Source organism: Meriones unguiculatus, chromosome X, assembly GCF_030254825.1.
Source record: "Meriones unguiculatus strain TT.TT164.6M chromosome X, Bangor_MerUng_6.1, whole genome shotgun sequence".
Lineage (NCBI taxonomy): Eukaryota > Metazoa > Chordata > Mammalia > Rodentia > Muridae > Meriones > Meriones unguiculatus.
The window spans coordinates 8,253,643-8,279,122 of record NC_083369.1 but is presented as its reverse complement, the minus strand read 5'-3'; the positions used below and the strand labels follow the sequence as shown (position 1 = coordinate 8,279,122).

Genomic DNA, 25,480 nt, shown 5'->3' with positions numbered 1-25,480 from the left:
TTGTGCATAGAAAACTAAATTTGTAAGCAAATTATATTTTGCATCAGCTGGATATCAAACTTTTGTTAAAATTCCACCTTGGGTAGCTTATATCAAGAACCATTTGTTCTATGTGTTTTACAATATTGCCTCTTAGCTCCTGTATAAACATTTAAATGATAAAAAAATATCTGGCAAATTATGAAGATAAGCTAAAAGTCTTTATTATTTGAAATTTCACAGAGACTACATAGAAGCTTAACATATTTTATTTAGCTATATATACAAATTTTGCATGACAGTCTACAGTCTCCATTTTATTTGACAAATATAGAATGAAAACATATGGAAATAGAAATAAGATAAAAAAAAGCATCCTCACCTGACCTCACTGGAGTTTTCACTTAGAAACTACATGGAATTGGTGAGAAGAAAATAATATCACTTTTATTCCTCTTATTTCTATTGATCTTAAAATGTTAATAAATAAAATGAAAAACTTTTATATGACTAATTTACCATCCTGGATCAAATAGGCTCTTCTTAATTGCTCTCTAATTCTGAAAATAGTTAGTTTTAATAGTTTTGAAAAAGTCTTATTCTCATTTTCATATTGTATTTATGGCAGTTTTCTGTCAAGGTAATTATAACATTCCCTTGTAACTTTTTTAATGGATGAATAAAATAGTACACTTCTGCCACAGTTACAGATATTAGTAGCTAGCAGAGGGAGAAACTGATCTGTTGGTCATAAAATAGAGGGGAATTGTAGGAACATGAAACATTTATATTTTATATCTTAAAATACTGATAAAATAGAAATTTTATTCATGTCAGAAGACGTCATGTTTATCTCAAGTGTTATAAGAATATAAATAAGACTTAATTTTATATTAAGACCTTTTGTATATTTATACCTCATAGTTCTAGTTAGTATAGTGCCACAGCAATGCTTATCTTAACTGATTCTTAATATAATGAATAATTAGATTATGCTTATAAAGCATTGAAGAATTTTAGGAAGGTATCTGTAGATATTTTAGTATAAAGCAAAAAGGTTTTACATGTAATAAACATGTAACCTGAATATATTTGTTACATTAATCCTAACTTTGATGAACAAATTTTTGCAGCGTCTAATTAGGTTATATTATGAAATTCATTACTGTAATATATTTAACAAATACTTGCATTCACTTCGTAATATCACTGTAATTCAACTAACAAACTTCTAAATATATGAACAGCTCTACTATATAATATTCCAAATAAGATATAGCTATCAAGTATCTTTTACTGTTATTTTTATTACTTAAGCTTTTATTACTATACAATATTTCAGCGTTCTATCTGGATATCACTATGAAAAATTCTAAAATCTTATTGCCCCACTACGACAGTACAGTTTTATATGTTTTTAAGAAAATGAATGGCATCACTAGCAGAAAAATATGTTTTGAAAGAACAGATTTTCCCAGGTACTGACATGTACTTAGAACCAAGTGTAACAATGTATAATTTAATTAATATAGTTATTTCAAAAGATATAAGCCCATTTCCATGATTAACAATATTAACCTCCACCTTTGCTTATCTGTTTCTGAGATATGTTAGCACTGTCATACTCTCTTTTAGTCTCAAGATTAATGTGAGAAAAGTAAACTTAGGCTATATATTTCATATTCTAGTTACCTATGTTTAAATTTAATTGTGCTTTGCCTCTGTTTTGCTGAAAAACATCAGTGAGTCTTATAGCTAAACTGCACATTTAATATAATATGATAACTTGTAATGACTTTATCCTTATGAATAAGTTCACCATAGATTAAGCTCCCTATATAAAAATAAGATGTTAAGTTCTAAATTGTCTTTAACCAGTTTAAATACAAAGTTTTTTTTTTCCATTTGCATGATGTTATATCAAATATATCAATGTGAAAAAAGGATTCAGGTGTCCTGAATGGCTGGGAAAACTCATCTGCAGAATTAAATCGACCCATTAGATTCATAGAGTAGTACCATGATTCATAATTTGATTGCACTTTAGAAATAGAAAAATAACCATTAAAATACTGATGAAGACAATAAAAATTTCCTTAGAGTTGTAGTCCTGTAAAGTGGATCCATTCATGGCTAGAAAAGAAAAAAAAAATATCTTAAAATTGGTTCACAACTACATTAAAATACTGCCATTATTACATGTACATAGTTACTAAAATTATTCAGTTGGGTCTGTATACTGCTAACAGAAATGTATCACAGTTTGTATATTATTTATACAGTACTCAATAAAATGATAATCTCTCAGACTTAAGGCATGTGCTTTAAATGACTGTAAGCCAGGAGGAGGGAGATTGGGTGCATTTTCTGATTGTGTTTAGACATTAAGTATATGCTGAAATATGTCTATATGCTGAAATATATCTGCTAATAAAACAGATCTATCATTTTGAACTTATTTAAATATATTTGGAACTACTTCTCCTATATTCCTTTCAGACCTTAACTCTATATTTCACTGGAGATAAAAGAAATGTCTACTAATTCACTTCTGTGTCACAGGAAGTCCAGCAATTGTTTCTGAGTCTTAACTTTTTGCATCAAATTATCCTTGAGTGAAAATTCTGTATCCTGTGCAGACATCTTTGCTGCCAACATGATTGTTGAACTATCAAGAACTTTTATTACTTGATAATTATTAATATCCTTATGAATAATATCATTATTAATATCCTTATGAATAAGTTCAACATATAGGAAGCACCCTATATAAAAATAACAAGTTAGGTTCTACACTGTCTGCAACCAGTTTAAACACAAAGCTATGTGTTTAGTTAGTGACCTAAGATATAATGGTTTTAAAAGAGTCAACTGTGTGTATAATTTTATTTTTGTTGGAGATTTACTAAATACTGCTTACATCCACTGATTACTTAAAATATTGATGCCTAATTGCTATGAAAGAACATCAAAACTGAAGTTATTTTTTAATTACTACTGAAGTAATAGTTTTGTTTTGCTGTAAGTTATATATATATATATATATATACATATACATATTTTTTTTCAAAAGGGTCGCTGTCCTGGAGCTCACTCTATAGACTAGGCTGAACTTGAACTTGCAGAGATCTGCTTGCCTCTGCCTATCAAATGCTGGGATCAAAGGCGTGTACTACCACTGCCCAAGGTATATATAGCATATATGTATGATGCAATATATACTGTATTTTTTAACAACTGTTTAATTTTAGTAACAAGCATAACTGATGTGTAATTTTAAGATGTAAGATTTATTTATTTTCACAACTTATGTATCTAAGTACAATAAAATTGTAAAAAAGTAACATATATTATAAACCTTAGTTTCCACATTGCAAACATGTACTCAAAGTCATGCATCTCAGAAAACAAAATATCATTAGTAAACCAGTCCCTTCCTTATGTTTTCTTGCAATCAGCCTCTGTTTTCCCAGAATAAGCATTTCTTGAGGTTAATAACCATGGACTTACTTTGCCTGTTTTAGCATATAAGCCATTTGACAGGTAGATGTTAACATAACACTCAAGTTGCTTCTTTTGAATAAGATTATGCATGGTTTAAGAGCTGAGATTCTGAAACTTTTTTCTGTCCCTTGCGCCTGAGGAATGTTACACATTCCTGTGCTCATGATAAGTGAATTGCTATTAAAATATTGTTCAAGACTGCAGAAGCACATAATTAAAGAAAAACAAGAATGCTTTTTTCAAAATATTAGTATGTTTTCTCAAGATAAGGACTACTAAAATTTGGGGTCAAATAATTCTTTTGTGAGTGTTCTGCACAGCATAAGATGCATGGCATCACTTTGGTCTATACAAAAGAAGATGCTAATATCGCTGATCTCTACTGAAAACTGAAAACATCTAAATACAATAAATGTTCTGGAGTTGGAAAGTAGATGCCACTAGAGAATATATATGCCACCATAGAGATGCCACTATGTGTGAGGGAACATAGATCTTTTCTTTGATGATCACTACTCAAAGTCAACAAGTTAGTAAAAGTCTTAAGAAAGCAGCTGGCATCCATTTGTAAGAAGAGATTTTTAAAAATTATCAGCCCCTTACTAATGGGTTGAAATATTTAGAATGGTGTTAATATCTATTTTATCTGGTCACGTTGGAGGAAAACATAGAGGGTAAATTTTATAGGACAGGTCATTTGCATGGCTCTTTGGCTTCACATTAAACTCCAGAATTTAAAACTGGAGGATTCTGCAGTCTACAGAAAAACAAAACAAAACAAAAACAAAACAAAACAAAAAACAGACACAACTTTCTTTTCAAATTTTAAGGAAATAAAAGGTAGTAAGCATCCACATTCAAGATCATAAGACAAATTCTATTGATACATGCATATTCATGTTCCATTCCACTTCTAATAGTCTGACATTTGGTATTTTACCTAATTTTAAAATCTATGAATAAGTAAATAAAACAGGCTAGAAATACCCAAATAAACTTACACAAGTCCATTTGTCTTCAGTTTTCTCAATCACAATAGTCTGTGTATCGCTACCTGGTGGTATATATTCATAATCATCGTACAGGAGACCTAGGATCGGATATTGTGTCCTGTACCTAAACAACAAAAACAGAGTTACAAGTAGTATGAAATAACTCATTTGTAGTCACTCCCATTTTCTATTACCTGATTTAAATCAATTTATCAATGAATGATTAGTTTCAAATGAAATGCCTTCTCAAATATGAAACAGCCCCAAACTCAGACTTACAAAAGACCGGGAACCCTGAGATCAACCCCTAGATAAAGGAAGGAATAAAGGAAGGAATGGCTGTCTTTGATCATGATGAATCACTGGTAGTACAGAAAAGAGATAACACAAGAACCTTAAATACTGAGATAACTGCTTTAAGTTTTTCATGTTTACAGAATAGGGAAAGGAAAATCAAATGGATTGTAGAAAGTTTATCAAGTTAAAAAGACACAGTAATGTATGCCACAGTAATATCTTTTGTGACAGATCTCTCTAGAGCTATTTTTTTTTACATTTTTCCTTTTTTATTATTATCACTTATTACAATTCATTCAGTTTGTATCCCACTCCCTCGTCTCTCCCACTGCCACCCTCCCTCCCTCTTCTCCCCCTAGTCCACTGATAGGGGAGATCCTCCTTCCTTTCTATTTGACCCTAGTCTATCAGGTCTCATCAGGACTGGTTGCATTGTCTTCCTCTGTGGACTAACAAGGCTGCACTCCCGCGGGAGAGATGATCAGAGAGCCAGCCACTGAGTTCATGTCAGAGACAGCCCCTGTTCCCTTTACTAGAGACCCCACTTGGAGACTGAATCTGTGGGCTACATCTGAACCTGGGTTTTAGGACGCTCCATGTGTTGTCCTTGGTTGGGGTATCATTCTATCAAGGGCCCCCAAGGCTCAACCTAGAACCTTGATGTCCCTCAATAGAGGAATGGATACAGAAATTGTGGTACATTTACACAGTGGAATACCAACAGACTATCTATTTTATTTATCTGATCTTGATTAAGCTTTCGTAAATTGAGTCTATCAAGAAAATTGTCGGCTCGAGCCAAGATGGCAGCGCCGGGAGAGCACTGTGCCTGAGAAGCAGGACAGCACTCTCCATGCAGCGACCAAGAGAATGAACTCTGGGCCCTGAAACCACAGCGGTCGTGTTTCCCAGGTGAGGGGAGGCTCCCAGGGCTTGGGAATTGGTCGGGTCCACTCTCAGCTGCCCAGCCAGAACCCGGAAGAGATCCCTGGTGGCACGGGCTTTGGGTCTCCAGGCTGGTGCCTTAAGCCTGCGTGTCCCCATCAATTTCCCAGGCTGATACGTGGGCACCAGGGTGCCTGAGGCTGAGAGTCCCAGTCACGGGGGACCCCACGGGGAAGCAAGGTTGCAGGTCTGATTGCGGGTCACCCAGTCTTTCCCCGGAAGGTCTGTGGGACGGCGGTTGCCTGCCTCCATCACAGTTGAGCTCCTGCCACGCGTGGAGAGCTGCACGATCAGCTGTACAGACAAGCTGCGCACCCCAGTACAACAGGGACTGGGAACCCCTGTCCAGAGAGGACCCCACAGAGAAGGAAGAAACTGTGCTACTGGGGTCACCTAGGGAAAGTCTAGCAGCCTGCAGATCGCAGACAGGTGAGTACAGCCCAGGACCCAGAAATAAACCCACAGACTTATGGACACCTGATCTTTGACAAAGACGCCAAAACCATACAATGGAAAAAAGATAGCATCTTTATCAAATGGTGCTGGTCCAACTGGAGGTCTACATGTAGATAAATGAAAATAGATCCATACTTATCACCCTGCACAAAAGTGAAGTCCAAGTGGATCAAAGACCTCAATATAAAACCAGACACATTAAATCGGCTTGAAAAAAAAGTGGGGAATACCCTAGAACTCATTGGTACAGGAGAAAACTTCCTGAACAGAACACCAACAGCACAGGCTCTAAGAGCAACAATCAATAAATGGGACCTCATGAAACTAAAAAGCTTCTGCAAAGCAAAGGACACCGTCATCAAAACAAAGCGACTGCCTACAGATTGGGAAAGAGTCTTCACCAACCCTTTATCTGACAGAGGACTCATATCCAGTATATATAAAAAACTAAAGAAGCTGAAAAGCAGCAAACCAAGTAATCCACTTAAAAAATGGGGAACAGAGCTAAACAGAGAATTCTCGACAGAGGCATATCGAATGGCAGAGAAGCACTTAAAGAAATGCTTAACTTCATTAGCCATTAGAGAAATGCAAATCAAAACAACCCTGAGATTTCACCTTACACCCATGAGAATGGCCAAGATCAAAAACTCAAGTGACAACACATGCTGGAGAGGTTGTGGAGAAAGGGTAACCCTTCTCCACTGCTGGTGGGAATGTAAACTTGTACAACCACTCTGGAAATCAATCTGGGGCTTTCTCAGACAAATAGGAATAGCGCTTCCTCAAGATCCAGCAATACCACTCCTGGGCATATATCCAAAAGAGGCTCAAGTACACAAAAAGGACATTTGCTCAACCATGTTTGTAGCAGCTTTATTTGTAATAGCCAGAAGCTAGAAACAGCCCAGATGCCCCTCAACTGAAGAATAGATGCAGAAATTGTGGTACATCTATACAATGGAATATTACTCAGCAATGAAAAATAAGGAAATCATGAAATTTGCAGGTAAATGCTGGGACCTGGAAAGGATCATCCTGAGTGAGTTGTCCCAGAAGCAAAAAGACACACACAGTATATACTCACTCATATAAACATACAACATAGGACAAACCCACTAAAATCTGTGCATCTAAAGAAACTAAGCAAGAGAGAGGACCCTACCTAAAACGGTCAATCCCCATCCTGAAAGGCAAAGAGGGTGGACATCCGAAGAAGAAGAAAACAGGAAACAACCTAGGAACCTACCACAGAGGGCCTCTGAAAACCTCTGCCCTACAGACTATCAAAGCAGATGCTGAGCCTGATGGGCAACTGTTGGGCAGAGTGAATGGAATTTTATGTAAGAACTGGGAAATAGTAATTTTATGTAAGAGCTGGAGAGGACATGGCCTCCACAAAGAGAGCAACAGAACAAGAAAATTTGAACACAGGGAACTTCCCAGAGACTCATACTCCAACCAAGGACTATTCATGGAGATAACCTAGAACCCCTGCACAGATGTAGCCCATGGCAGCTCAGTCTCCAAGTGGGTTACATAGTAATGTGAAGAGGGACTGCCTCTGACATAATCTGACTGGCCTGCTCTTTGATCACCTCCCCCTGCGGGGAGCAGCCTTACCAGGCCATAGTAGAGGACAATGCAGCCACTTTTGATGTGAACTGATGGACTAAGATCAGAAAGGAGAGGAGAAACTCCCCTATCAGTGGACATGGGGAGTGGCATGCATGTAGAAAGGAGAGGGAGGGTGGGACCGGGAGGGGAGGAGGGAGGGGCTTATGGGTGGATGCAGAATGAATAAAGTGTAATTGATGAAAAATTTAAAAAAAAAAGAAAAGACAATTTAAGATCCTTAAATGACTTTCAAAAGTGGAGGAAAACATGGAGTTAGTAAATTTACATGGAGCACCTCTCGCCCCTGGGGGCAATGGTCTCCTGAACCTACTCAGACCTCGGACACCACCACTGCTAGTTCTAGAACTGATGCAGGATGTTCCAACGAGGGGTTTAAGGCTTCTCATAATATTTCCTATAAGTCCACACCTGTTTGTTTATAACCCCTATTTTTATTCATTGTTATCCAGATAGAGCCAAGTAATTGTGGTAATGATACTTGCTTGTTTGCCCAATGCCGGAATGTTAGTGAATTTAGGTATGCCCTGGTGACCCGCATGCCTCGCTGGGTGCTTGTGCCTGTTGATGCCCCTCACGGTATGACTCTCTTCAGACAGAAAAGGGATCTTGGAATCACAGCCGCCATTGTTACTGCCATCTCATTGGCGGCTGTTGGAGGAGCTACCACCGCGGCATTAGCCATGAGTCATACTATGCAGATTGCTCAGACCCTAAATAATCTTTTAGCCAATGTAGCTCATGCTTTAGATGTACAAAAAGGAATTAATGCTCAACTAAAAGGAGACTTGATGGTGTTCAATCAGAGGATTGACCTCATGCAGGAGCAAATTGATACCCTATGGCAAATCGCTCAACTTGGCTGTCAATGGAAGTATGCTGGACTTTGTGTCACTAGCATACAATATGAGAATTTTTCCCGTGCTGCAAATCTGTCTAAACAATTGTCTAGCTATATTTTAGGTAATTGGACTGAAGAATTCGATACTATGATGGAGCAGCTGAGAGTGGCCATTGTTATGGCAAATTCTACCAGAGTGGACACAGGACTAGCCACAGGATTATCATCATGGATTGCTGCAGCCATGAATCATCTGAAGGAATGGGCGAGCATGGGAGCATTAGCAGGCCTTCTGGTGTTGGTCTCCTTGGTTTGCCTGTGGTATATATGCAAGATTAGAGTCTCACAACAGCGTAATGCAGCCATGATCATTCAGGCCTTTACAGCCATTGAAGCAGGACAGTCTCCCCAAGCATGGTTTGCTACCATAAAAAGCTAAAATGTTATGCTCAGGATGCGAGGGTAAGCACTGCACTCAGGGTCAGCTGCATTCGACCCAGAGAAGAGCAAGTCTGATTGCATGCGGGTTGATGCCCCAGGTCCCGCCTCTGAGAAAAAGGTATTGGACGGGTCTGATGCTCTTTGGGTGGATGACACCTAAATGGACATCGGTACAAAGTCCCAATTTATTTCTAATATCAGAGATCAGACCTCTACTCTTGCCTGATGCGTCTAAAACAAAAAGGGGGAACTGTAGAGAGCTGCGTAATGCTGTGCCTTAAAGATGGAGCTGGTTTCCACCTTCCACCTTCCTGATTGTGAGTGCTCTCTGTCACAAACAACTCCATATTTGGCTAAGGCTGAGGATCTGGCTTCCTTCTGTGTATGTGGACCTATCTGCATTGCCCACGGGGCACGTTGAGGTTGGCTACCCAGAGGCTATTTAAGCTATGGGCTGGCTTTCCCCAGGGTCAGAAGATTGTTCAAGGTTCCTGAATAAACTGCATTGAGAAGAAAAAAAAAAAAAAAAAAGATCAGAAAGAAGGAGAGGAGGACCTCCCCTATCAGTGGACTTGGGGAGAGGCATGCATGCAGAAAAGCGGGGAGGGTGGGACTGGGAGGGGAGGCGGGAGGGGCTTATGGGGGGATACAAAAGGAATAAAGTGTAATTAATAAAAGTTAAATAAAAAATTAAAAAAATGTCCATTTCATTTAAATTTTCTTTTTTTAATTTTAATTTTTATATTAATTATAGTTTATTCACTTTGTATCCTAGCTGTAGCACCCTCTCTCATTCCCTCCCAATCTCACCCTCCCTCCCTCATCTCCTCCAGTGGCCCTTTCCAAGTCCACTGAGAGGGGAGGTGCTCCTCCCCTTCCATCTGACCCTAGTGTATCAGGTCTCTTCAAGAGTGGCTGCATAGTCTATCTCTGTATCCTGGTAAGGCTGCTTCCCCAACAGGGGGAGGTGGTCAATGAGCAGGCCACTGAGTTTATGTCAGAGATAGTCCCTGTTCCCCTTACTAGGAACCCACTTGGAGACTGAGATGCCATGGGCTACATCTGTGCAGGTGTTCTAGGTTATATCCATGCATGGTCCTCAGTTGGAGTATCAATTTTAGAAAAGACAAATGGGCCCAGATTTTCTTGGTTCTATTGCTCTCCATGTAGAGCTCCTGTCCCCTCCAAGCCTTTCTATCCCCCTCCTTTCATAAGATTCCCTGTACTTTGCGCAAAGCTTGGCTATGAGCCTCAGCATCTGCTTTGATATACTGCTGGGTAGAGTCTTTAAGAGGCCCCCTCTGGTAGGATCCTCTCTTGTTCCCTGTTTTTTCCCTCTTCTGATGTCTGTCCCGTTTGCCTTTCTGAGTCAAGACTGATCATCTTACCCAGGCTCTTCTTTCTTGCTTAGCTTCTTTATGTATTCAGATTTTAATATGTTTTTTCTATATTATATGTATAATATCCACTTAAAAGTGAGCATATACAATGCATGTCTTTCTGCTCCTGGGATACCTCACTCAGGGTGATCTTTTCAAGTTCCCACCATTTGCCTGCAAATTTAATGTTTTATTTGTTTTTAATTGCTGAGTAGTATTCCATTGTGTAAATGTACCACAATTTCTGTATCCATTCCTCAACTGAGGGACATCTGGGTTGTTTCCAGGGTATGGGTATTAGAAGTAAAGTTGCTATGAACATGGTTGAACAAATGTCCTTGCATACTTGAACATATTTTGGATATATACCTAGGAGTGGTATAGCTGGTTCTTGAGGAAGCCTTATTCCTAATTGCCTAAGAAAGAGCCAGATTGATTTCCAAAGTGGTTGCATAAGTTTATATTCCCACCACCAATGGAGGAGGGTTCCCCTTTTTCCACATCCTCTCCAGCATGTTTTTTCAGTTGAATTTTTGTTGTCAGCCATTCTGATGGGTGTAAAGTGAAATCCCATGGTCATTTTGATTTGTATTTTTCTTATGATTAAGGACATTGAGCATTCCTTGAAGTGCTCTTCTACCATTCTATATTCCTCTACAGAGAATTCTCTGTTTAGCTCTGTACTCCATTTTTTAATTGGATTGCTTGATTTGTTGCTGTTTAACTTCTTTATATATTCTCAAAGCCTTGCATTCCATTCACAACACTGAACAAATGAAATAGAAAAGAAAGGAAATATCCTAAAACAATTACAAAAATAGAGAATAGTAAAAATTATGCAATATGAAGAAAGAAGTGCTCAAAAATATTATAGCTGTATTTCCTATTCTATAAGGAAAGAACAGTTTCAGCTTTATCCCCTAGGCTTGTATCTTAGCAACTATTCATAAAGAGAAAGTAAATATAAAATACAAGTAGGAAATATAATTTAAAAGGTTAGATAGGAGATAAAGTAAATCAAGATTTCTGAAATCAAAATTATTTCTGAATAGTTAATATAGATGGACCAAGAAAAAGAGAAAGGGCTCAAATTGCTAAAATCACATAGGTTAAATAGAATATCGTTATTACTGAGTTTGAAGAAATAAAAAAAGATATTAATGGGGGAAAGGGACCTGTGGGGAAATCGGGTATAGGTAACAGGTAAGAGGGAAATAAGAGACAGTTGGAGTAACAATAAACAGAGTACATTGTATACATGTATGAAATTGTTAAAGAAAAAAAATTTAAACAATAAAATATAAATGAAAAGGGAAAACAATACAGATTTATCAGGACTAAAGAAAACTCAGATTGTTAAAATTACAATGGTAAAGAAAAAATCACTATTAGTGATTTTGTAGAAATAAAAATGAGTACATAAAATGAGTACTATGAAAATCTGTAGGCAAAAAAAAATAGGTAACTCAGATGAAATGAATAAATTCCTAAGAGAATACAGAGTGTGAATCTATCTCAAGAACAAACAGAAAAATTATGAAAAACAAGACAAACAAACTACTTCCCCCAAAGGAAAAACAATCCTCAAATATTTGAAACTAGTATAGTGCATCAGAAGTTTAAAGAATTAATGGTAATCCTTGGAAATTCATTTTGTAAAGTAAATTTTAACCTGCTATCAGAACCAGAAATATATCACAAGATTAAAAGAACAAAAAATAAAACAGTTCAATAACATATAAAAAGTCACATACCATGAACAAGAATATTAGATTCAAACAATATTAATATTGGAACATCTTTAAATCATTTAATATATTATTTATAGTACAATGGGCATCGTCTTTTGATCACCTAAGTATGTACAAATTAAGCTTTAAATTTTCTAGCACTGTGATAACTTGAAAAAAACTCCATAAAGTATGGATCTTCAATTTGATTAAAAATAATCCTAACTCACAGCTAACATCATAATTGAAATGTAAAGAGAATTCCTCCACCCACTACTCATGATCAGAAAAAGTTAAAAAAAAATCCCTTTCTCACTTCTATTTAACATTGTATTGGAAATTTCAGGGCAATTAGTCAACAAAAAGGAAATAAAATGTAACCAGGCTACCCAGGGACAGTGGCACACATGGGGCACACCAGTAATCCCAGCACTCAGGGAGGCAGACATAGGTGGATTGCAGTGAGTTCAAGGCCAGCCTGGTCTATAAAACAAATCCAGAACAGGCAAGACTACACAGAGAAACTCTGTCTCGAAAATCTAAAATAACAACAACAAAAGTAACTAGGCTGAAAATGAAGAAGCTAAACACTTCTATTTGTAAATGAAATAATTTCACATAAGAGAAATTTGAGTTCAGTTAAAAAATAAGCTATTATATCTTTAACCTTGAAAGATAGAAAATTAATACATAGACTACAAACTGTAATCCTATAATGAATGATCTGAAAATAAATTTAAGGAAACAAATCTAGGAATTTAAGAGATGGCTAGGAGGTTCAGAACAATGTTTACTCTTCCAGAAGACTCTAGTTTCATTCCCAACACCCACATTGTGGCTTAAAATCATCTACAGCTCTGTCTTGGTGGATCCAATGCCCTCTTCTGGCCTTCCTGTACACCAGGCATGCAGATGGTACATAGACATACATGCAGGCAAAAGACATGTACATGTGAAATTTTTCCTTTAAAAAAAAAACAATTTTCCCAGCAATCATATGAAAAAATTCTTAGAAATAAAGATAGCAAAGAAGTGTAAATGAAAACTATAAATTATTGTTTTAGTAACTGATGGAGAAATGGGCATGGTAGCATACACTTTTAATCCCAAAACTCCTAGAAAAATTACTATAGGAAAGGATGATTTTTAACATGAGCACTCTTCCTTTAAACCTATTAAGACCTATAGTAATAAACAGTAGTGTGACAGTGGCATAAAGACAGTGGCATAAAGATCAATGGAATAAAACAGTCTACAATAAAAACTAAGCAATTGAAAGTGGAGAAATAATTTAAATAGAAAAATTTTCAAAGAATTAAATATACATTCCATATATACACATATATGTATAACATAATGCAAAAATATGATCACTAGTTAGAAAAATAAAAATCAAAGCTACAAACAAAAACTCAACAGTTGCTGGGCATGGTGGCACACACCTGTAATCCCAGCAATGGGGGAGGCGGGTGGATCTCTGTGAGTTCAAGACCAGCCTGGTCTAAAGTGTGAGTCCACCACAACCAAAGCTACATAGAGAAACCCTGTCTTGAACCACCCCCTGAAGAAAAGTCAACCAAAAATAAAATTCCAAACCTCAGCAACTATATTGTCCAAAAGAAGAACACTAACAAATGTGGCAAGAGTAGAGAAATGCTGTTACCCCTTTACTACTTGTGGGAATGTACAACGACAGAGCTTCTTTGGAAAGCTGCAAGGTAGTTCTGCAATAAAGTTAATTTAACTATCGTAGCTAATAACTTCACTCCTAGGCCTATACTCAAAAGAAATGAAGGATATATTCAAGAGTTGTACAGAGATGGTCATTGTAATATTGATAATAGTCCAAATTTGGGCACAACTGAATATCTATCAACTGATAGATACAGTGTCATAATTAAATCACTGAGTATTTGCTTTTTACTTCAGTAGTATTTAATATATACATGATATACAGTTATTGGAACGATGATAGCAATGTCCTTTTAAATATATTCATTCTTCATATAATTGCTGGGGTTTAGTGATATACACTTCAACTGAGAGAATAATAACTTAAATTTTATAATAACTTGGCATTTTAAAATGTCATTTTACCTCCCCCTGAGGGGGGAGTAGCCTTACCAGGCCACAGAGGAAGACAACACAGCAGCCAGTCCTGAAGAGACCTGATAGACTAGGATCAGAAGGAGGGAGAGGAGGACCTCCCCTATCAGTGCACTTGAAAAGGGGCATGGCAGAAGATGAAGGAGGGAGGGCGGGATTGGGAAGGACGAGAGAGGGGCTACAGCTTGAATGCAAAGTGAATAAACTGTACTTAATAAAAAATTATTAATTAAAAAAATAAAATGTCATTTTAAAATACATTACTTTTTTGTGGTGATTGTAGTCCTTCCACTGTTGGAGGGCTGGTTATGGGATGAGTATATTTCTTGTCTCAACTTTGAGAGTTCCTTACAAATTAAAAACAATGATTATTTACAACCCCACCACTCCTCCTGGTTTTGATATAAAGTGTTCTAATCCTACTAATACTGATCCACAGTACCCAAAATATACATGCCTTTTCAGAACCTCACTAATTAACATGGGATATTGGCAATCAGATGGACATGGTTGTCAGTATGAGAATGTAATTTTTTTTTCTGAACAGTTGGAAAGTAAGGCCAACTAATACTAATAATAATAGTAATATTTCAATAAATAAGTAGATGCAGCGTTCTAACAGGAATTTATTTTGAATGTTAGTGTGTGTGCCATTATGAAATAATAACAATAAGATATTAGCCATTGATTTTAATAGTTCTATTAGAACTTATTGTATGGCAGATCCTGGGCTTTGTGCTGCTGATATGAAGGAGAGTTCATGATCTAGAAATGAGCTCACAGGCTTTGAGGAATTTCACTGCTAATAAAATATAAAGTCAGTGTCTTAGAAATAGTAAATATACAACACCACTTTTTTGAAACATCAATTTCTGCTTCGATTTCATTTTAAGTGGAAATCTTACTATTCATATACATACTCTCCTATGTAGTAATGTCTTGGTAATTTGTATTTCCTTGCTGTTTTGATAAAGAGTCTAGCCTTTAGCAGCTGAACCATTTCTCCAGCTAAATGTTTCCTTTCCTAAACCATGGAGATTATTTATTCTACAGAAATTCTACCCTGAATTTTCCTTTCTTTTTTCTTACCTCTGATTGACGCTTTATAACAGAATCCTTCTCTTCCAGTAAACTTGTCAATTCATGAAGCTTGAATTGGAAGTCACTACAACTTCCTTCTCTTTTTGAAACATCTTTTTGGTACTGGTTTAATTGGGACTAAGGATTTAGAAATAATAATTATTATAATGCTCTAAAAATACAACTTAATTCTAGTGTTGTAGAGTTAGGTCAAATCACACACCTAGTCATAAATGAAAATTAATACATCAATTTCCATAAATATCTACAGAATTATATTGATGTAAAATATAAGGTTAAATGCCAGTTAGAAATTTCTCATCTTAAAATGCTGTGCTTACTTTATACGATAATGTACTTTCTAGGCAAATGCTTTAGGACATAGCAAAAGAATTAAGCTAAGAAAATAAGCTCTTTGGATTCTGTCAAAAACTAATTAAAGTACCTTCAATCTTAATGTTATAATGTGACTTTTAGTTCACAAAATGACTCTTGATGCATGTCTTATGTGAATATGAACACTATCCCAGGGAGATAAGCATTATATTTTAAAAAGCTAAATTAATATAAAAAGTAATCCAGACTAATGTAATAACAGCTCTAACTCAAAGAAAAGGTACCTGAGGACATACCTTGTCTTCCTCACTTCCACATATGTAGACATAGAAGCTGCTGGATTAAAATGCTTTTAATAATGTTAGGTTGGAAGAGACCAATGGAAAGAAATTTCATAGAATGATCAGTAGGCCTAGTAACAAATTAGGTTTTGTTTAATTTATATAATTCATTGGCCATTTTTTCCATTCAGATATTTAAATGTAGGAGCTGAAGAGATGGCTCATCTGTTAAGAGTATTGGTTGCCCTTCTGAGAGGACCTAAGTTCAATCCCAGCACCCACATGGCAGCTCACAACTGTCTGTAACTCCATGTCCAAGAGATTCGCGAACTTCATGGACATAACAATCCACAGAAAATAAAAATAAACAAATCATAAGATATTTAAATGTATTTGTCTACATTTAGTACTGAGTAAAATAAGGATTAGTTAGGTCAATTCAATATAGAATTATAAGGTAAAACAATACCTACTCTTACAAATATCTTAATTTTGGTGTCTATTATAGATGAACGAAATCCAGTATAACATCATGAGTATCAAAATTCTTAATATGTATAATTTGTTAAAATACAGAGAACAAATGAGCATGAGGTGTCCAGCCTCAATTGATACATGTAAAACATAACTACTGAACCTCAGGCTCAGGAAACATCAAGGAAGAGGGGACAGTAAGAGTGTAAAGTCAGAAGACCAGTAAATCTGCTGTGAGATTGACCATTCTTGCAAAGACTGGGAAATTTCACCTATGGTGCCTCAACAATATGGCTATCTAAACAATACTTGAAATATAATAGGCATGCTAACACAGAAGGGTAAATCTCACCAGACCCCATCCATAGACAAAGAACTATAGGCAGCTAAGGAATATAGAGAGTGGGAAAAATAGGTTTCCCTACATATAAATACCTTACCTAGTTATTCATACCAAATGGACAGCCTCAAAATTATATACGTACAAGTAACACAAAATGTGCTAAGCAAGTTATATTTATGTATTTAGGTATTTATAATAATAACATTTAAAGAAAAATAGGCCAATATATTGAGAGAAAGCAAAGCATGTGTATAAAGGAGGGATTGGGGAGAGGGAAGAGAAAGGGGAAATGGTATAATATTTTTAATTTAAAAACTTAACTAAAATATTTATAAATTACTCAGTTAAACTATGGTTTAGCTGTATAATGCTACATATTACTCTTCCCTGAATAAAGATGCATTAAGGAATATTATGAATGGTCTTCCACCCATCTACCAAATGTAAATTGTTAAAAATTAGTAAAAATCAAGACAATGAAATTAATACTCTTTTTACCATCTGAGAAGAAAAAGTACCCTGAAGCATAAAATAATTTAACTTGAAATAACAGAAGTTTCACTTTTTTTAATATACAGAAGTATATTTATTATAAAAAGTTTTAGAAAATATTAAAAAACCATCAATGTACTTAGTTTTCTCTGTAGCTTTGAATATTATTATTATTATTATGTTATTATAATAATAATAATTTATTTTTATTTTTTAATAGTGGTAGGGTTGGGGAGTAGTGGTGATGGTGATGATAATTATTATTTTTAATAAAAATTTACCTTATTAATTTATCTGTGCATGCATGTGTGTTCATGTTTGTATCTGCATGCAGAGGCCAGAAGGTAATGAATCTCACAGAGCTGTAGTTACAGGCATTTGAAGGATGCTTAGCTGGTTACAAGGATATTGGTATTCAAATTCTGCTCCTCATGATTGAACAGCATTTGTTTTTTAACCTCTGAATTACCTCTTGTAGAGGAATTTTAATCCAGCAACATGGCTACTCTGTCAAAACATCACATCCAATGCCTAGGTCTGTATGATCTAGCTGGAATACAGACACACCCTTACTACACACTTTTAGTCCCTCTGGCTGAAATATACACCCTTAAACCTTTTTGCTGAAATATAGACAAGAAACAGCTTTAATACCTCTGGCTGGAATATAGAAACATTCTTAGTAAACTCATTTAATCCCAAACAGTGATGCCTACTTAAGGGACAGACAGAGTGATGAATCAGAGAAATATTTGACAGAATGAGTCAGAGATAGGATATATTCAACTCTCATGGGAACAGACAGAAAAAAGAAGCTACTTAATGGCAGCTCAGAGAGAGTACAGTACAGTGGAGTAGAGTACAATACAGGAGTTCGCGGAAACAGTATAGTTCAGGAGTACAATACAGTTCAGTGAAGTTTGGTACAGTTCAGTTGAATGCAGCTGAGTTTGTGCAGTTGGGTTTGCAAAGTTCAGAGGCAGTTTTTCTAAGAACAATTCAGTGAGAAGGCAAGAGAAGCCAGTTTGAATGAGTCAACTTGGAGAGAAGTTATGAGCCAGAACAGCTGAATTGAACCAGCCAGCAAGAATTCAGAAAGAACTAGAAAGGGTGATCTTATTCAGCAGTAAGTCCCAGGGAATGAAAACATTCTAGGCCTAGATTGGCAGATGGAGATCAGAAGTTGAAGCCTTCAAGGTCCAGGCTTGCAGATTAGATTTCACAGAAGCTGGAAGCTTCCAGGCCTAGGCCTAAAGGTATTTAGACAGAAATACTCTGGACTCAGGCTAAGCCATGTATTTCTAAAGCCTGGGTATGATTTTTACCTCATTCCAACATCAGAGGAAATAAAAACATTTCTAACTTCTCAAGGTCCAACAATCACTATTGTTTTAAAAGTTTCTGTAGAAATGTATATTTATACAATGTAGGGTCAACATACCCTTAGCTTGCCGATTTCTCTGTCTTTCTCAAGTCTCAAGTTTTTTACCATCTCCGTATAATGGTTGCCAATCTCATCCATTTTAGCCTGTAGTATCGGGCCTGTACAAGTCTCAGACACCTACACAAAACCAAAATAACTTTCTGTAACTGGATTCTTAAGAAGGAAATACATATTAGGTTTCAATATTTATTATTGCAATATTTATTATTGAATACCATGTGATTAAATAAGACACTAAAAATCAAAAAATGATCTTGAGAATCTGTTTGATAAAGTTCAAGTGTCAATATGATAAAATTTTCAGTTAAGGTCAACGGAAAAGAGTCCAAGTACTTTTTAAGGTGTAGTTTGTATATTCTATTAACAATGATAGATTTATAATTATATTACTGGGACAATACTATAAAAATTAGTACCTGTATTCTAAGGTTTTTATTCTCTTGCTCTAAATTACGTTTACAATATTCTAGTTCTTTTAGTCTGTATTCCATGTCTGACAGTGTATGTTGAAGAGAAAGGTTGTTTTCTTCCAATGTCTGACATTTTGAACTTGAGGCTTGAAGTCCTTGCTGTAAAGACAAAAATCCATAAGAAAAATCCATTTTGAACTTACAGATAAAATGTCCTTTTAAGTGATTCATTAAGAAAAATGTTTTTTTCAAATTGAATCTATTAGGTTTTTGCCTTTAGACGATATTGTAAATATCATACGACATATTAATATAGTTCCTAATCTCATTTCTCTAGCTTGAGTAACAATATTTATATTAAATATTCAGTGTCTCAATTTAGTTTTTAGGCCCTTGCTGGTCTTACCACATCATACTATATTAGCAGTCTAAAATGATTATTTCTTGATTATGGTAAAAATATAAGCTTTGTAAAATCTTTAGGAACGTCATGAGATGAAGAGAATGAACTCTAGGGTCTCATTACAGTTTGATTAGAATTATATCAGAAAACTACAGAATGACTCTAGAGTTCATTCTTTTCTTTATTAAGTACACAAACATAATATGTACAATTTTTCTCAGTTAACACATCATTAGTTTGAATGACTGAGTCAACTTAAACTTTCAGTGGTTCTTATTGTCCCTCAATACAGAGAACTGTGTACTTTGTATACTATATAATAATAAGGTTGCTTATTTTTCTAGGAGGACATTCAGTTGTTGAAAATATTCAAAACTGTTCGATTATCAGATGAACAAATGGTTACATACACTTTAAAGCTGCCTGGATTGTATCTCAGAACATAAAAATGCTAGTAATTGTGGATATGGAAAGCTATCAGTCTAGAGTATCACCTACAGAAGACATCAACTTACTTGCTGTTGGCGATTGTTTGCTCTCACTGATGCCAAGAGTTCTTCATATTCTTTTATTTGATTTTCTTTGAAAGCCAAATCCTTTTCAAGTCTTATCTTGTCATTTTCCAGTGACTAAAGGCAAAAATTACTTATTAGGACTCAGAGTTATATAAAATTGCTAACAGGTAAAGTCTTGTTTATGTTGTAAAAATTTAAATAAAGACTTGTTTCATCTTGTAATTGCTTAAGAAAATAGAATTCTTTGAAGTCAAGTAACTTATAAAATACAAAAAACCTATATTGAAAGAAATATTTTGATGGATTGGCTACTGCTAAGTGCAATGAAGCAGAAAGCCCTGATTCATTTTTTATGTTTTACTTCAATCTACAAAGACTTCATCCCAGCAGGCAAGGCAAAGAATTTTCAAATTAAAATATAGCTACACTCACGAGAATGAGAATGCAGAAACAAACAAACAAACACCACTCCAAATTCCTCAAGGTGTTTTTCACTATGAAGAAAACATTCAGAATGTATCTATCTGATGGCACCAAGAATACCAGTTAAAATAAAAAGTAGAAAAGGTTATGTATTGGGAAGAAGGGGTTTTCAAATTGTTTTATTTAAAGAAAGAGAAATTAAAATATACATTATTATGATATTAAAGAAATACTTATTAAATGAATACAGTGGTTCTAATTTTGTAGGCAACTCTGCCTTTCAGCATTAAAATTACTTTAGTGTTAAATTAAATGATTAGGACATATTAACACACTTTCATATACAAATGAGGCAATTCTTTTGTCATCTTTCAATGCTAATTAGCTGTTTGAAAAAATAATTTATGTCTAGGTATGTGTAGTATTGTCACTTTACAATAAATTTTATAAAGGTATATTGAATATTTTCATTTCCATGTTAGGAAGTAAACAATCATAAATAACGATTTTGAGGGAAATATAAATATAAATCTTACTGTCAAATCATTTTGAAGATGTCCAAGTTCTTCCCGGATGTTGCTAAATGTGGACAGCACTAGTCTCAGTGACTTATCAGACATACCCCTCATCTGAATAAAGAAAACAATTGAGGGATTATTTTTCTTAATGCTTCAAAATAGGTAACACAAACAAACATAGCTTGTATTTTTATTCTGTTCCTACAAAAAAATTTATTTTTTATACTTTTATAAAATATATTTGCTCACTGTGTAGCTCTGACTGGCTTTAGATTTGCTTTGTAGATAGATCAGGCAGGCCTAAAACTCAGAGAGATCCACCAGCTTCCACCTCCCAAATGCTGGGATTAAAGACCTGTGTACCACCACACACAAGCCTTTTATACATATTTTCAACTAAAACAATCACATCACTTTCCCCTTTCTCTTTTCTCCCTCCAGAACTTCCCATGTACTCTCATTAGAACCCCTCCCATGCCTGTCACTGACAGAAATTTATTTTTGATATAATATTTGACTAGAGACAAATGAACTTTCTGAATGATGCTGTTAAACAACTCAAGAAACATTCCTGAAAAGATTTTTAGCTATGCCTTTGAAATACTTTATTAAAAATTTTGTATGAAAAAAATATCTCCTTCACACAGCAAAATTCTATCATTAATTTTTGCTTTTATAGCATCTGACAAAGTCCAACACCCATTCATGTTTAAAGTCTAGGAGAGCTCAGGGATACAAGGCATGTATCTAAACATAGTAAAGACAATATACAGCAAGCCTATAGCCAACATCAAACTCAATGGAGAGAAATTTAAATCAATCCCACTGAAATCAGGGACAAGGCAAGGCTGCACACTCTATCCATGTCTCTTCAACATAGTACTTGAAGTCCTAGCTAGAGCAATAAGACAACTAAAGGCGATCAAGGGGATACAAATTGGAAATGATGAGGTCAAAGTGTCACTATTTGTAGATGATATGATAGTATACATGAGCAACCCCAAAAATTCAACCAGAGAACTTCTTCAGCAAAGTGGAAGGATACAAAATCAACTAAAAAAAATCAGAAGCCCTCTTGTGTACCAAAGACAAAAGGGCTGAGAAAGAAATCAGGGAAACAACACCCTTCACAATAGCCACTAATAACATAAAGTAACTTGGGGGACTCTAACCAAGCAAGTGAAAGACCTGTTTGAAGAAAAAAAAAAAAAAAAGAAACAAAACTTTAACTCTCTGAAGAAAGAAATTAAAGAAGATATCAGAAGATGGAAAGATCTCCCAAGCTCATGCATTAGTAGGATTAATATAGTGAAAATGGTCATCCCACCAAAAGCAATCTAGAGATTCAATGCAATTCCCATCAAAATACCAACTCAATTCTTTACAGACATTGAAAGAAAGATTCTCAGCTTAAATAGGGAGAACCAAAAAAAAAAAAAAAACAAAAACAAAAAAAAAAAAAACAAAAAAAACCCCAGAATCTCCAAAAGGGCCCTGTACAACAACAGATCATCTGGAGGTATCTTCATCTCTGATCTCAAGCTGTATTACAGAGAAATAGTAATAAAAACTGCATGATATTGGCATAGAAATAGAAAAGAGGATCAATGGAACTGAATAGAAGACGCAGAAATAAACACACACACCCATGAATACTTGATTTCTGTCCAAGAAACAAAAAACATTCAATGGAACACAGACAGTATCTTCAACAAATGGTGCTGGTCCAACTGGATGTCTACATGTAGAAAAATACAAATAGATCCATATTTATCACCCTACACAAAACTGAAGTCCAAGTGGATCAAAGACCTCAACATAAAATCACATACTCTAAATCAGTTAGTAGAAAAAATGGGAAAGAGCCTAGAACTCATTGGCACAGGAGACAACTTCCTGAACAGAACACCAACAGCACAGGCTCTAAGAGCAACAATCAATAAATGGAACCCCATGAAACTGAAAAGCTTCGGTAAAGCAAAAGACACTGTCATCAGAACAAAATGACAGCCTACAGACTGGGAAAGGATCTTCACCAACCCTATATCTGACAGAGGGCTGATATCCAGAATATATAAAGAACAAAAGAAGTTAAAAAGCAACAAATCAAGTAATCCAATTAAAAAATGGGGAACAGAACTAAACAGAAATCTCTGTAGAGGAATATAGAATGGAAGAGAAACACTTAAAGAGATGCTCAACATCCTTAGCCATTAGAGAGATGTCAACCAAAACGACCCTGAGATTTCAACTTACACCCATCAAAATGACTACAATAAAAAACTCAAATGACAGCACATGCTGGAGAGGTTGTGGAGAAAGGGGAACCCTCCTCCATTGTTGGTGGGAATGTAAACTGTTACAACCACTTTGGAAATCAATCTGGCACTTTCTCAGACAATTAAGAATAGTGCTTCCTCAAGACCCAGCTATAACACTCCTAGGCATATACCCAAAATTTGCTCAACTATACAAGGACATTTGCTCAACCATGTTTGTAGCAGCTTTATTTGTAATAGCCAGAACCTGGAGACAACCCAGATGTCCATCAAAGGAGGAATGGATACAGAAATTGTGGTACTTTTACACAATGGAATACTACTCAGTAATTAAAAATGAGGAAATCATGAAATTTACAGGCAAATGGTGGAACTTAGAAATGATCATCCTGAGTGAGGTTTAGCAAAAGCAGAAAGACACACGTGGTATATACTCACTTACATAGACCTATAAGATAGGATAAATATACTGAAATCTCTACACCTAAAGAAGATAAACAAGAAAGAGGAACCAGGGAATGATGATAAATCCTCACTTAGAAAAACAAATGAGATGGACATTGGATGTAGGAGCAAACAAGTATCAGAACAGAAGCCTACCACAGAGGGTCTCTGAAAGACTCTACCTAGCAGTGTATCAAAGCAGATATTAATACTCATAACCAAACCTCAGGCAGAATGCAGGGAATCAAAAAACAGAGGGGGAGTTAATATGATCGGGAGAGGACAGGAGTTCCACAAGGAACAAATATATCTGGGCACAGGGGTCTTTTATGAGACTGTTTCTCCAAACAAGGACCATGTATAGATGCAACCTAGAGCCCCTGCTCAGATGTAGCCCTTGGTAGATCAGTATCCAAGTGGGTACCCTATTAAGGGGAACAGGGACTGTTTCTGACATGAACTCGATGGTGGGCTCTTTGCCCCCCCCCCCCCAGGGAGGATCAAGCCTTGCTAGGCCACAGAGGAAGACTTTGTAGCCAGTCCTGAAGACACCTGATAAACTAGTATCAGATGTAAGGGGAGGAAGTTCTCCCTTATCAGTGGACTTGGAAAGGGGCAGGGAGAAGATGAGGTTGGGATTGGGAGGGAAAGAGAGAGTGGAATACAGCAGGGATACAAAGTTAACAAATTGTAACTAATATTAAAAATATAAAAATTTAAAAAAAAAGACTCATAACCAAACCTTTGGCAGAATACAAGGAATCATATGAAAGAAGGGGGAGTTAGTATGACGTGGATAGGATAGGAGCTCCACAAGGACCAGATATATCTGGGTACAGGGGTCTTTTCTGAGACTGATACTCCATCAAGGACCATGTATGGATATAACCTAGAACCCCTGCTCAGATGTAGCCCGTGGTAGTTCAGTAACCAATTGGTTCCCCTAGTAAGGGGAACAGGTTCTATTTTTGACATGAACTCAATGGCAGGCTCTTTGACTTTCCCACCCCCCAAGGAGGAGCAGTCCTGCTAGGCCACAGAGGAGGACTTTGCAGCCAGTCCTGAAGATACCTGATAAAACAGGGTCATATGAAAGGGGAGGAGGTTCTCCCCAATCATTGGACTTGGAAAGGTTTAGGGAGGAGATGAGGGAGGGAGGGTGGAGTTGGATGGAATGAGGGAGTGGGCTACTGCTGGGATACAGAGTTAATAAAATGTAACTAATAAAAAAACAAAAAAAATTAAAAAATGTTTTATTTTTATTGTTTGTTAAAATGATTAGAAGAGAGATAAGACAGTTAATTTTGAGGCAATAAAATGAACTTGCCTACGTGTGCTGTGATGTTCATGGATTTAGCCTGCAATATGAAGGATAAAATATTGTGTAGAGTACACTGTGCCCTGCCCTAAGTTATTTCAAATGGAGTTTTCAGGCAGTGACACCATCCTCCTCAAGATTCTTTGTTACATTTTAAAATATGGGATCCTGCATAACACAATTCTTAAAAATATGAGTTCGTTTTCTATCATATGTATGAGTGTATTGCCTTCTTTTATAGATATGCATCTCATGAGTAGTGCCTGGTGCCTGAGGAGGCAAGAAAAAGGGAATAGAATCTACTGAGAGTTACTGAATGTTGTTAACCTCTTTGTGGGTCCTTGGAACTTAACCCTCGTTCTCTACAATAGCAAAAATACTTCATCTGTCCCATCCCTCAAAATGATACAGGGCT

At 35.9% G+C, this 25,480-nt stretch overlaps 1 protein-coding gene across 2 annotated transcripts in view; it reads right to left on the bottom strand.

Annotated features, from left to right (window-relative positions):
* Positions 1 to 232: 232 nt before the first annotated feature.
* Pof1b (POF1B actin binding protein) overlaps positions 233 to 25,480 on the bottom strand; it is a 101,461-nt gene continuing 76,213 nt past the window's right edge. The window contains exons 10-17 of one of the 2 annotated variants that reach the window (XM_060374867.1): positions 21,043 to 21,135; positions 20,084 to 20,197; positions 19,172 to 19,324; positions 18,753 to 18,872; positions 15,395 to 15,523; positions 14,570 to 14,652; positions 4,485 to 4,599; positions 233 to 2,112 (exon numbers count right to left, since the gene is read on the bottom strand). In XM_060374867.1, coding sequence (XP_060230850.1) covers positions 2,107 to 2,112; positions 4,485 to 4,599; positions 14,570 to 14,652; positions 15,395 to 15,523; positions 18,753 to 18,872; positions 19,172 to 19,324; positions 20,084 to 20,197; positions 21,043 to 21,135 — 813 coding nt within the window. In that variant the 3' untranslated portion in view covers positions 233 to 2,106. Of the gene's footprint in view, positions 2,113 to 4,460; positions 4,600 to 14,569; positions 14,653 to 15,394; positions 15,524 to 18,752; positions 18,873 to 19,171; positions 19,325 to 20,083; positions 20,198 to 21,042; positions 21,136 to 25,480 lie in introns of those variants that run through there. The other variant, XM_060374866.1, reaches the window with a different exon arrangement.